Consider the following 14912-nt stretch of genomic DNA (forward strand, 5'->3'; position numbering starts at 1 on the left):
AGAGTTCTCCACACTGCCTTCCATAGGGGCTGAACCAGTTTGCAACCCCACCAGCAGTGGATGAGTCTTCCCCTTTCCCCACATTCCCTCCAACATTTGGCATCATTGAGTTACTTTTATACTCATAGATTAATGCATCTCTCAATTCTCATCACAGAAGTTTCCTTATGCAGTAGATGGTGATTAACACAGGAACCCATAAATGGCCAATGTGCAGAGAACAAGAGGCTACAGAGCATTTACCCCTGAATAGGACACCTAGATCAAACTTCTGTCCCTCAAGACTTGCAAAAGAGGGGATGAAAAGATTGTTAAGAGCCAAAGGTGATAGATGACCACAAGGCAACAGAGTTTTCTAAACAGGTGATCAGTTACTCATATGAACTCACAGCAATGGTGACAGCATGCACAGGTCCCATGCAAGCTAAGACAGAAAAAAAATCTCAGCATAGACATAAGGAAGTAAATAAGAAGCTCCAACCCCACCTAAGGAAATTGTGGCAACGGATGTCTGCTGGGAGTGGCAGAGACAGTTTCTTTCAAGCATGGGGCTGTTGGTATGTTAACCAGGCTCCAGTGGATGAACCCACACTAAAGGACATTTGGAGACCCAAATTAGACTCTATAGGCTGTTAGGCTGCCTTATTACATAATAGAGTGTATCATATCGGGCAAGAAGCAAAAGGGGGATGTAGAGAAAGGTAAGGGGCTCTAAATGCCATCAAATTATATTGTATGAAAATCACAAAAAGTAGGATGAGCTCCCAGCTAGTATAAATAAATAGATTGTTCTGATAAACCCCATAGAACCTCCATGGTGTAAACTACTGGAAAGAAACCAAAGTAACAGTGACCTCATCATACAAATGGCCCATATTTGGCAAATTTCAATAAAAATTAACTTCTCTGAATTGAAGAATATACTCACTACATCCTTAGTTTTTAGAACAAATTACCTCATTTTATAGTGCAAATGTTTTATTTCAAAAATAGCACTATTTTAAATGTATAAAATATGATCCTTTCAAAATTATTGCAAGCATCTCATTCATCTACTAATCATATTAAGAATATATGTTACACTGTTAAAAGGGAAACTTTAGTTAGAAAGAGATAAAATCCAGTAATTTTCATAATTTAAACAGATAATTATATAACTTGAAATCTTATCAACCAGTTCATAAATTTTACTAAACATAATATAAAATATCATGAAATATAGAATAAAACAATATTGAGCTAAAATTGACAATTTCCCTTACACTTTTGTTTTTAAACACTTACATTTTGACAGACAAATTCTCTCATGATAGTAAATACAGATTAATTTGTCAAGAAAATTGATGAAAACAAAGCACTGGTTTTTGAGGAACACAGCAGGAAGTATGTGAAGAAGGCTGGAGGGATTACTACCCCAAGGGCGAACCTGCTTTCTCTTCAACTACTGACTGAGGTACAGGGCTGCTGGATGGGGTAATGCTGTCTCAGACAAAGTATTTCCCAATAACTGCAACCCATGCAGGGAAAACACATAATCAAGGGTTTAAAAACATATGCCAGAAAGGAATGGAGAGATGGTTCAGTGGTTAAGAGCACTGGCTGCTCTTTCACAGGACCCGGGTTCGAGTCCCAGCACCCACATGGGCAGCTAACAACTGTTTTTAACTCCAACTCCAGGGAAATCTGACAGTCTTCTGATCTCTAAGGGCATTGCATGACACGAGCACACTTACATACATGTAGGTAGTACACTTATATACATAAAATAAAAATAATAAATAAAATATTTTAAAAGCATATGCCAGGAAAAAATAGGTAGAAAATGCATTTAAAAATTAAAAATTAGAGCCAGGCATGGTGGCGCACACCTTTAATCCCAGCACTCAGGAGGCAGAGGCAGGTGGATCTCTGTGACTTCAAGGTCAGCCTCGGCTACATACCGAGTTCCAGGCCAGCTTGGGCTACAGGGAGACCTTGTCTCAAAAAGACCAAAAAAATAAAATAAAATAAAAATTAGATCAGAGGATAAAATTAGATCAAAGGATGTAATATATCAGTTGAGAAAATAGTAACATTCAGCTTTTTAGTCTTTCAAATTAGAGAAGTTGAAACCAAACAATTATAGGCAGGATAAAATGACATGGAGTCAAGGTTTGTTTAGGGGATAAAGTTGGAATTTTAATCAACCAGATCATTAAATCATTTTAAAATACTTTTGTTTGAAAATATATTATTTTAATAGTTCTCAAGATTATAATAAAAGTTGTAACTGAAATCTTTCTGAATTATAAAGCGGATTTATTTGAACTGTCATGTCAGGTATACTTTACAGTATGTTCCAAATTCCTGAAAGTACTCCTTTGTAAGCTTCTTTTAAAAACATTCACAGAATTTTCTAGTTAAAAGCGACCTTCCCTCTTCCTGTAAGTGGCCTAAGGTGGCCTGTGAAAATGGCTCCATACTATCTTGTAACAGAAAAACCACACAAAATCATACAAATCAAGAAGTTCAAATCTTTAAGTTTTTAAAAACACTGGTAAAACTGCCAAAGCCATCAAAGGGTAGCACATACCCCAAAAGTCACCAAATATCTGAAAGGTGTCAATTTAAAGCTTCTAAGTGTGCCATTCCTGCAGTATAATGCTGGAGTTGGTACGTGTGCCCATGCCAAATAGTGGAACGCGACACAGGGTCTATAGCCCAAAAAGAGTGCTAAGAGTGTTTACACATGCTTAAAAATATAGAGTAGGGCTGGGCTTGGTGCTGCCTTTAATACCAGCACTTAGGAGACAGAGGCAGGTGTATCTCTGAGAGAGTGAAGCAAGCCTGGTCCATGTATCCAGGCCTGCTGGGGTGACAGGTAGACCTTGTCTCAAAAAGCAACCCCAACCCCCAAATGCAGAGAGTAAGGCTAAAGGTTGAACTTAAGGGTTTAGATGTAAATTCTCTGGTCACTGAACACATCTAGGTGAACAAAGCACCCAAGATGCACTGCCATGCACACAATGGAGATGAGCCTCTCTGAAAAGGAACAGACTGTTCCTAAGTTAGAGGAGAGACTGCACAGAAGAAAAAGATACCCCAGAAGAAATTAAAGAAACAAAGACCCATGGCACAGGAATAAATTCAGAAAAAAATAAATGCAAATAAAAGAAAATTTTGATCTTGAATTCAATGGTTTTCAAGAATCTCATGTAAAACAGGTACAGTTCTGAGGCTTACCCAAAGCACTCAACCATTTTAAGTGAAAGTAAAGGACACCAATTCCAGTGTCTGGTAGAAGACCCCAGAAAAGCAATGCACCCTGCTAAGAACTTCTGCCCAGAGCTCAATTCTACATTCTGTGGCTGTCCTATGAACACTTCTACACAAAAGTCATGGAACTGAAGATTTTACTCTCAATTCTTTTTTTAATTTTTACAATTTGTTTTTACTTTATGTGTATGAGTTGTATTACCTGCATACATGTAAGTGCATCCATGAAATGCAGTGCCTGCAGAGGGCAGAAGAGGGTGTCAGATCTCTTGGAACTAGAGCCACGGACAGTTGTTAGCCATCATGTGGGTGCTGGGATTTGAACCCAGGTCTCTGCAAGAACAGCCAGTGCTCTTAACCACTGAGCCATGTCTCCAGTCCCTACTCTGAAGTCTTTAGGCTAAGCATCTCTAGTTCCTTCAACTCATTCTCAGTGACTAGTTTCAATGATTGTTCCTACTACAGTCAACTTCTCTGGACACAGCACAATTTGCCAGTGACCCATCAAAAACATGGTATCCAAAAATACACGAAATATTCCAGGGTGATGTTTTTCAACTTATTTTTATTCTTAGTAATGAAGAATAAGATTTACATTTCTCCTTAAAAATACATATATTCTTTAAGATAGGAAAATGACTAAATTTATATCCTTTCATGAGTACCACCTGAGGTAAAACTTGGCAAAGTGTTCCTGAATTCTCTTTATGTTATGTGCACATTTAAATCAAAACACCAGGGTGTACCACACATATGGTAGCAAAATTATTCTTGGATCTGAAACTTAAATTTCCATTCAAGTTTTCCACAAAAAAGTCTCCAGATGAAGATCAATGAACAGTTACTTTATATTTTTAAGGGCTTCTTGCAGTAGAAGATAAGTTTCACTGCCTTGCTAAAAAGATTTATATGTCTATGCATAAATTTAGACAACACTTAGATCTTAATGTGAAGAACTGATGCTTGAATCATGTCTACATTTTTCCCATTCTCCACATTTTTCCTAATTAAGGCAATGCTTAAGAAAGAAAATACTTTGGAATTTTAATCTCATGGGCACACACTGAATTTCCAGTACTTATGATATAGGACACTCTACTTCATTCCTACCTATTACAAGTCACATATACACTTTCATAAATGCAACATTTATCCTGCACAGAAAAATAATTTGAATTCATAATTCAAGAAATCATCGCCTGCATATCTATAATAAACAAAAATTTTTCTAAATAATTATGTAAAACTAAAAAGTAGTTATAGCTTTAAAAAATCCACTGAAGTAACAGTTAAAATGTGAACTAGTTCAAACATTCCCATTTGTTTGATATTTTAATATATTTCACCATGAAGTTCTCCATCTAACACCTTAAGACAGGATTAATGGAAATACTAAGCTTATTTTAAACAAAATAGAATAAATGAACCACATAATATTACAGAAGTATAAACAGAAATCAAAGACTTGTTACTGTAACATTTAACAATAAAATCACTCTTCTGAAAGGATTGAAAATCAATTTAATCAATGATTTGATGCTTGAGAGAATTTCTGAAAAAAACTTACAGACTAAATGAGAGGTGTAAGCTCTCTAGTTCTAAAAAGTCTCCTTAATATGTCTAAGAATTCTAATGTAGCTTAGTTTAAGAAAACCAAATCCAATTAAACCCTGGCTACCCTGGGCAGCTCTCCTAGCTAGGACTACCTGATTCTAGGACTGCCTCTTCCCACAAACTCCCATCTGGGTCATTTTTCAAAAGCCAGGTCCACCCACCTTTTTGTAGGAGACCTAGGACCTCTGGGCATTGGCTCACTTATCGGTTGGCATTTTAATGGTTCAGTAATAAGCAGAATAGCATCAAGCTATGGAAAGTGTCTGCAAAAGACTGAAGGTTTGTGTACTTCCAAAATTCAAAGGCTGGCATCTTTCCAAAACATAACCAAGCCAACACCCTATCTTATACTCCCTAGTCTCCAGGACTAGGAGAAACAAGCTTCTCTTGTTAGGAAGGCACTCAGTTAATGGTAGTTTGTTATAGTGCCTGAACTAAGACAGCACCTTCATTTTAAGGTTTAAGTATATAGCTTGCAATTATTAAAACTGGCGATGAAACCATGTACCTTTCCATAAGCAACTTATGCTTACTTTATTTATAATCAGTTACTGTGCTACTAAAGTAGTTCTAGCTTAAGTAAAATTAGTATTATATACTTAAATGGTGCATCAATTAAACATGAATGTTTCTACTCAGTTAACCATTGATTTAATAGTTACTACAGTCACATTCCACACTATGTAATGGAAACATATTTGGTTGAAGGAGTATTAGCTTCAGCAATTTTTTTCTGCATTTATTCTTTTAAGCGTCTCTTCTTTTTGCTACTTGACAAATTTAGTTTCAATTAAAACTGATACTCTCATCCTGCAATACTACACTATTTAATGGACATGTGAAGAGAGTTTATATTTTCATATGAATAAACAATCTTTAAACTAAAAAATGTATCCATGTCTATTTCTAATCTTGGTCATGATAGGGTCTATTTTACCAGGTATACTTCCTATCTAATTTAATTAATGAATGATCCAGCTATGCTTTGGAATTCTGAAGGAAATAAGTATATAAACACTAAATGTAGGAAAAACTATTTTAATATTTTTGTTGTAGCTCATCTTAAGACAGTTCCTTGTATTTCTTTAAGAATTTTCCAAAACAGGGGGCTGGAGAGATGTCTAAGCAATTAAGAGCACTAACTGCTCTTTCAGAGGACCCAGGTTCGATTCCCAGCACCCACATGGAAGCTAACAACCATCCATAACTCCAGTTCCAGGGATCTGACGCCTTCTTCTGACCTCCACAGGCATTGCACGACACAGGTGCACTCACACACATACAAGCAATATGCTCATACACATAAAATAAAAATAAACATTTTAACAAGGAATTTTCCAGGAGAGCCAGAAATGGCGGTGCATACCTTTAATCCCAGCACTTGGCTGGCAGAGGCAGGTGGATCTCCATCACCTGTTTCTACCATTGCAAAGTTACCCACTTTTAGACCTTTACCAAAACAGGATGATACCAGCACCATGCCCCTGATATTCCAAAACTATGAGCTAAATCTATTTCCTTTATAAAGTTTCTAAGTTCAGGTTTTCATCATAAGAATGAAAAAGGAACTACTATAGTCAGCCACTATGCTACAGATGCCTGAAGATCCATCATCATGCAAACATATTCAGTTCCCTTTCTAATTATATGCAATGACTAAAATTGAAACATATAACACAATTTCAAGTAGGTTTCTGTAATATAGTTGTGCATGAAGACATGAAAATTAATGTACTGAAAAACTTCAAAATCATAAAAATTCAACAAAAATCATTAAAAAGTAGTAAGACAGAAAACTGACATACAGAAGTAGAAAATAGTTTTATACACCTTACTTTCTTTGGCAATAAAGCATTCCTCCACTTAAATTTCAAATTTATAAGAAAAAAGGAAAGAATATAACAAATGCCGACACTCAGACTCAACATCAGTGAGTATTTTGCTATGATGACCTCATCAACCCTTCCCAGCTTTCCTGTCCCCTATTCCAATTGTTTATCTTTTTATTTATGAAATGCTTTAATCCCAAGAAAGCCCCCTATAATCAAATATATTAATACTTGTATAAAAAAGAAATGATACTGTTTATTGTCTTATAAAGTAAGCCACCAAGTGAATTCAGAACTGTACATTAAGAAGATCACCCACCATGATCAAAGTGGGACTTAAGTCCCTAGATGCAAGAATGTATACAAATAAACAATACACACCACATTAACAAAATGAAGGGCAAATAGGTATGCTAATATTAACAGAGGCAGAAAAAGCACATAATAAGATTTTCATCCTTTCATGATAAAGACTGAAGAAATTAGTTATGGAAGGATATACTTAACACAAAGAAGGCTGTAGATGACAATCACACTACTAACATACATACAGACATATACGGAAAAACCTAAAGAAGCTCACAAAAACTGTAAGAATGGCTAATAAATACAGGGAAATTGCAGGATACAAAAGCAACAAGTATCTCTACTGATGTAATAGTGGCACTTTTATTTCAGGGGTAATCAACAGCTGTCTAATTGAACTTGGGGCCTGCTCAGTAGGAAGGAATCAATGCATGGTACTGTAAACATAGCTAAGAACACATGGTGGGAGACGTTTGGGTAATAGCTATTTTTTTTTCCAGAGAGCCTCTTACTCTGTTGCCCAGGCTGGCCTCAAATTCACCTTCCTTCCTTAGTCTACCAAGTACTGGGATTACAGGCATGTGCCACCACACTCCAGTTTCACAATAAATTTATTTGACCCTAAAGGCACAGGTAACCAAAGAAAAAATAAATAAATTGTTTTATATCAAACTAAAAAATGTTTTCACTATGCAAAAGAAAAAATGTTTTTCAATATTTTATTTTTTTTATTTTATGTGTATTTGTGTATTGCCTACATGTATGTAAGTGCACTGTGTTGTGCAATTGCCACAGAGGTCAGAAGAGGGTGTTGATCTCCCGGAACTGGAGTTACAGACAGTTGTTAGCCAGTTGCTCTGCAGGAGCAGCCAGTGCTTCTAACTGCTGAGCCATCTCTCCAGCCCCACAAAGGAAAAATTTTTTGAGAAAAAAAGAAGAGAGGTTAAAAAGTTTTGTAAACCATACATGTGATGAGGAGCTAATCTAAAATATATAAGGAACTCAAACACCTCAACAGCAAGAAAGCAAATTACCAGATTCTAACACAGCAACACTATAAACACACATTCCCCCAAAGAAGCATGAACATGGCAAGAAGTACATGGAAAACCATTCTACATCACCTATCATCAGGAAATGCAAACAAAAACCACAACCAGCTGCTGCTTGACACCTGTTATGAGGACCACTATCAAAGTGCTGAAAGACTTGTTGGCCCAGGGTGTGAGTGAAAGGGAACCTGCTGTCCACTGCTGGAAGCAATGAAATTAACACAGCCAGGATGGGACACAATGCAGCTGTTCCTCAAAAAGTTAAGAACAAAACTTCATCTAACAATCTTACTACTGAATATGTGTCCAAAGGAAGTGACGTCAGCATATCAAATAGATGTCTGCATGTCCACATTTGTTGCAGTATTTTTCACAATAGATATGACATAGAATCAAATTAAATGTTTACGACAAATGCATTAATGAAGACATATACACAATGGGATACCATTCAGCCTTAAAGAAGGAAGAAATCCTGTCACTTGTGAAAACGTTGGTGAACATAATAGACAATTTATTAAGTGAAATAAGCCAAACACAGAAAGATAAATCTCACTTATATGTGAAATCTCATTTAACTTCTAGGTGCAAAGAACAGAATGGTGGAAGGAGCAGTTATAAGATTAGGAGATTCTGGTCAAAGGACGTAGATTTTCAACTACACAGGAAGAAGGAGTTCTAGAAACCTTCTGTACACCACAGGGACTAGAATTAACGACTACATAGTATATTCTTGAAATTATTCAGGGAATAGATTTCAGTATTCTTTCCAAAAATAACTGATAAGTATGTTAACTAGCTTGACCTAGCTATTTCATGACGTACACATGCTCAAAACACTATTTTGTGCATCATACATTAATACATCCTTTGTCAATTACAAAATAAATTTTTTTGGAAAAAGATAAAATACAAGTTGTACTTAAAATGAAAGTATACATACCTTGGCTTCCGAAATGCCAAACTATATTGTTGGCAAGCCAGGCCCACAGTGGGCGTATAAACAATGGGCATGAATTTTTCAATATCAGACATAAGCACACTATAAAAAAGCTTCTCATTTCTATCTTGAAGATCCATTAATAGAAGATACCTGTGGGAATTAGACACAATTAGACCTACAACCATCAGAGTCATGAAACGGCTGTTTAGAAATCTAATTAAATACTTCTCAACCAAGAATAAAGTACTTTTTTAGTCAAATAGAAAACAACTAATGAAGTCAGGCATGATAACAGATGCCTATAATCCTAGTATTTAAGAGATTCAGGCAGAACTTTAAGTTTGAGGCCAGTCTGAGTTAAATAGCAAGTCCCTATCTTAAAAACTTAACAGCAGGGGTTGGAGAAATGGATCAGCGGTTAAGGGCACTGACTGCTCTTGCAAGAGGACATGGTTTTGAGTCCCAGACCCACATGGCAGCTATGAACCATCCTTAATTACAGTTCTAGGGGAATGCGAAGTCCTCTTCTGACCTCCGCGGCATTGCACAACATGGGTGCATTCACATACATGCAGGCAATACACTCATGCACACATAATAAAAATAATAAAATATTTTTAAAATTAACAGTAACAACAGCAAAAAATTTAGAAATATTCTTCAAGGAGTGGGGAGATGGCTCAGTGGGGAAAATATCTGCAATACAAGCCTGAGGAGCAGAGTTTTGATCTCCAACATCCACATAAAATCTGGGCCCAGTGATATGCATCTGCAGCCCCAGCTCTATCGGTAGACAGGCAGAGCCCCAAAGCTCACTGGCTGGCCAGCCTAGTCAATCAGTGAGCTCAAGTTCAGTGAGAGACTGTGTCTCAAAAGCTAAGGTGGAGAACTACAGAGGAAGAGATCCAACATCCTCCTCCAACCTCCACCTGCGCACACATACATGCACACACTCACACACACACACACACACACACACACACACACACATATACACCACCACACTAATAATATTCTTCAACATCTCAAAGAGTGAAGAAACATAAATTTGATCACTATTATTCAAACATTTCAATCATTGCCTAAATAAAATAATTTTATTCAGTACTTTGAGACTTAGTCTGTATTTTATAATAAAAGGCAGATACAATGTCACAATAGAGTTTAATCACTAATTTTAGCAAATAGAAAGACTTCATACTTTAATTTGTACTACTGAACAGCCAAAAGAAATTAACAAAGGAATGAAGTATTTTCCTTAAAAGTAACTAAAGAGGCAAGTTCCAAAGACTTTTCTTACTACTTGTATCTAATGCCTTTTCTGGGTAGAGGCATTTCTGATCAAGTTCTCTTTCTGCACACGAACCTTTTCATGTTACAAAGGATGAAACTCAAACTACTTTGTGCATTTGAAAAGAGTCTTGAAAACCCGTGTTCAATAGCCCCAGCAGCCCTTTTGGATTGATTTCCAGCATGGATTAGATATCACCCGAGTATGTCATTTAAGGAACAAATACTGGAAGCTTGGTCTCCAGTGTGGCCATGGCGAAGGTACTGGGAATTTCAAGAGATGAACCTAGCAGAAGGGAGTGGGTCACTGGGGATGCTGTCCTCAAGAGGGACTAACAGTTCCCAACAGAGTTGCCTTGAGAGCAGTTACTTTACAGGATATTTTTTCTTTTTTTTTTGTCAAGAATATTTGTGCTTACATACAAATAATGTGTGTGTGTGTGTGTGTGTGTGTGTGTGTGTGTGTGTGTATGTAATATGGGAAGATAGCATTTTCTTATAGACAAAAAATTCATCTTAAGAGAAAGCAGTTTCTCTTATGAGAATACAGTTTAGGAAAAAAAATATTTCATTCAAGTGATCCTAAACAGCAAATGCTTTAAAAAAATCACGGTGCTAACAAGCAAATTCTCCTCAAATGTTACTAACCACTCCAAATCACTAAATATTTTAACTTTTTCTCTTACAAAAAAACCAAATAAGCTAGAGAATTTCATGAAAGAAATATGTACAGGAATGTGTTACCTGTCAAAGTCAGAGTTCAGACGCTCAAAATTCTTAACTACTCTAAGGACTTGGATCTCCTGACTGACGAAGCAAGGTGGCAACAATCCATGAATGTTCAGCTGTTGTCTTTCTTCTAGAGTAAAAGCCAAGTCCTATGGAGAAAGGAAAACAATGATTTGGAGAGGGGGGATAAAAGACAAAAACACATTCACACAATCCAATGAAAACTTAAAATTCAAAAATCAGGTCTCTAACTGTAAGAACACCCAGGCAACTGGGAATTAACTAACCATCTGCATCCTTTTCTACAGGCACTGTGATGACATAGACAGGGGTATGAAGAAACTGCTTAAAAGCATAAAAATGAGAGGCCGGGGAGATAGCTCAGTTGGTAAAGTGCCTGCTGTGCAAACAAGAGGACCTGAACTTGGAGCCCCAGAATGCACATAAAAGTCAGGCATGGTAGCACATATCTGTAATCACAGCACTGGAGAGTGGGGAGACAGGCAGATCTCCAACTTGCCAGCCAATCTAACCAATCAGTGAGTTCTGGCATTAGTGAGAGTCCCTGTGTCAAAAAATAAGATTGAAAATGAGAGAGGAAGACATGCAATATCGACCTCTGGCCTCCACACGCATATACACAAATGCACATGTGCACGTATGTGCACACACATACACACAAATCACACACATACATATACACATACACATAATCATAAAAAAACCCACAAAATGAAATACAACCATTAATGCCAGAAAATGTAAAAATGAATAGTTGTTCAATGTTAAAATTATAAGTAGGACAGCTTAGTCTGTGTTTGCATCTCTGAAATAGGTCAGGAGATAGATACCTTGCATGATTCTGGATCTGTTCCAACAGTCCTGTCTCAGGTTATCTCCTATAATCCTTACACACTCCTAGCTACACTAAATGCCCCATTGTCCAAATGCACCACATGCTTTTATTCCTCCATTCATCACACTATGATCAAAAATGTTCTTTTTCCCTGCCTCTCATCAAGATTTATCCCAAGTATCCTCTTTTACTATTCCTATGTTACATTATCTATTTACATAAACACGGATGCTACAGCACAACTGCAATTATAAAAAGCTATGGAAGTCTAGAACAAGCAAATAAAATACAAATAATGGGCTGGTGCCAAAAACAGAATGGACCGAAGAGATTTGCTGGAGTACACTACAGGAAGTAAAAGCAAAGAAGCCTTATAGTCATTAATAGAAAGAAAGAGTTGGTAGACTGGATTAAGGCGCTCCTAGTGGAGAAACTGACTCCTAATGAGCTTCTTTGAAGAGACTGGGCTGTTGGTTATTTGGGTCCAGCCTAAGTGCTGACACAGCATGATGGCTGGCATAAAGGTAAGAATGTTTGTGTGTCCCCCAAATGGTCATGGAGAAATCCTAACCTTCATGCAGGTTATGAGGATTCTCTGTCCTAATAAATAGGATTAACGTTCTTATAACAGAACTAGGAAGTAGGTCAACAGACACTAATCTTCGGTGCAATGATTTTGTACTTCCCAGCCTTCAGAACGGCAAGAAACTCATTTCTTGTGTATTAGTGTCCTTATAAGAGAACTATACAGTAGCTCAACAGACATTATTCTTCAGTGTGATGATTTTGTGCTTCCCAGCCTTCAGAACAGCAAGAAACACCATTTCTGTGTTTTAAATACCCCCAGTCCATAGTATTCTATCACTGCAATCCAAAAGGACTAAGTCAGGTTTGTACCTTGTGATTTCTACTGTTTCTGGACAACCTTGATGGGTAGGAACAAACACAAACTTCACTGAGAGTCTCTACACTCATTTCCTCTGTCCCTGAAAGTTCTTACAATAGAGAATAATGACTCCTGAGTCCTGATTTTATAAGAAATCAATAATTTATTGCATATACAAAATAGAACATTTTATACATTCATCTTTAGAAACATTAACGTTTTAGGAACTATAAAACTGCTGTTCAGAAAACTGACTAGCATATTATTTCTGGTGAAATGACTCGTAAAATTTAAAGCAATCGGAAAGGGGTATTTCTGTGAGAAAATTATCTATAATATGGTAGATATAACTCATTGCTCAAGACAAAAATGTCACAGAATAACTCCTTGGAATGAAACAAAATTATGTAATAGGATATATATGAAAAAGAAGGAAGAGAAATTTTTTTTCTAACTAAAAATAGAAAAATAGGTGAAAATTTTAGGGGGAAAAACTCAAAAAATATACAAATATTGTGGAAAAACCATAAACAATGAATGTTAAACACCTTCATGGTGTACCTACAAAAATACCAACCAAAATATTGATTTTCTGAGAATAACGTTTGTTGTCAAATGTACTGAGATATACTCCTTCATTCAAGTAACAATGGCATTCAGCATCTTTAATTGATATAGCTAGCCAATTCTTTTATAAACGTTTTCCAATGTCTGCTCTGAAACTTAACTCCTGAATCTAACAGCCACAGTATCTTATGCCGTGTAAATGAGAAAGCCACATGGAAATCTTCTGACAGTCTTTGATGTTTAGTATGTTGAGTAACTGCAGACTCTTCTGTACTGTAAGCCAAATAGACAAAAAAGAAAAAAAAAACTTTCTGGTCAGAAAACAGGAATTGGGCTAAGTTAAAAAGTCCTATGGTTGGGAAAAACAATAAGATTCCATTAGTAGGTTATATTCTCTGAGTTGAAGAAAATGAATATAGAAACTTAAATCTCAGAATCCTTGAAATTTAAAAAATATGAGTATATTTAATCACGGTTTTAATTTTTCATAATAAGCATAGTAATAGTAATGGGAAATATTTTACAGAAATTTATGAACAAGTCATTATATCTAAAACTTAACAGTGAAATGATTCAAAGAAGTTTTCAAAGATTTTTTGCATTAGTGTTATCCTGCAGGGCCTACACGACAAAGGACAGTGATTTCAGAGCAAGTACACCAGTTCGCTTTCATTTGACTTCTGCCAAATCTTTCATGCAGTTGAAAAGATTATCTGTCTACAGATTAGGTTTCCAGACCACCTGAAACTTTAATTCTAAGAGGATCCTCACACACTTTAAGTTCACTCCTACTTTTCTCCTTTTGTTTCTTTCACTTTTTTTAACTCTTCAAAAAATCTTTTGCACTACACCACTAGTCAACAGAATGGCATTTGTTTCACAGCAAACAAAGCAACTACTCCTCTAGTTTCTACTAGTTAATAAGCTATGTCTATCTTCTTGAAAAAATACACTGTTAAGGAGAAATGAGAATTGAATTGCTGGTACAATGGGCTTATATTAGAAGTCTCTATGCAAACATAACTAGAAAAAAACTTTGGTAGGAGTAATTCAGAAACTTACCAGAAAAACAAAACTCCTAGGAGCAGAAGGCCCAGCAGGCAGTTATAGGGTTCCACACCCATATCAATAATATTTTAATTTAAAAATAGGTGCAAAGAAATGAAGTGAATAAGAGTTAGTATCAGTATAAAATATGGTCTAGTTGACTCATTCTCGGGAAAGAAAGAGTTGATTTTGGATGGACATGTGCAGCGAACAAAGGAAAAGATCACAAGGGGATTAACTTGGGTTACAAATCAAATGAACTGCACTAAATCTACAAGCTTGAGAAATTCTTACGTACAGCAGAGCTACTTATCTACAGCTGATGATATTCAGAGTCAGTATAAATAAACTAGTGTTATATATCCATATCACCTCACCTACTTATGACCACTACAAAGCCCATAAACAAATGACTGGTGTTGGCAACTCTGTTAGTTTACAGTCTTGTTTGATTTCCTTTCTCTGGATCCTAAGAAGATTGTCCTTGATCTTGAAAAAAAAAAAAAGAATATTTGACTCACATCACATTGTATGAACT

At 36.2% G+C, this 14912-nt stretch overlaps 1 protein-coding gene across 1 annotated transcript in view; it reads right to left on the reverse strand.

Moving 5' to 3' along the window:
- Window positions 1-14912, reverse strand: part of Me1 (malic enzyme 1) — a 161425-nt gene that overhangs the window by 133171 nt on the left and 13342 nt on the right. Inside the window, exons 2-3 of the mRNA XM_008827829.3 lie at window positions 11034-11167; window positions 9000-9149 (exon numbers count right to left, since the gene is read on the reverse strand). Of these exons, the coding sequence (XP_008826051.1) occupies window positions 9000-9149; window positions 11034-11167 (284 nt within the window). The remainder of the gene's footprint in view (window positions 1-8999; window positions 9150-11033; window positions 11168-14912) is intronic.

Source organism: Nannospalax galili, unplaced genomic scaffold (assembly GCF_000622305.1).
Source record: "Nannospalax galili isolate Female #2095 unplaced genomic scaffold, S.galili_v1.0 scaffold2893, whole genome shotgun sequence".
NCBI classification, from domain to species: Eukaryota; Metazoa; Chordata; class Mammalia; order Rodentia; family Spalacidae; genus Nannospalax; species Nannospalax galili.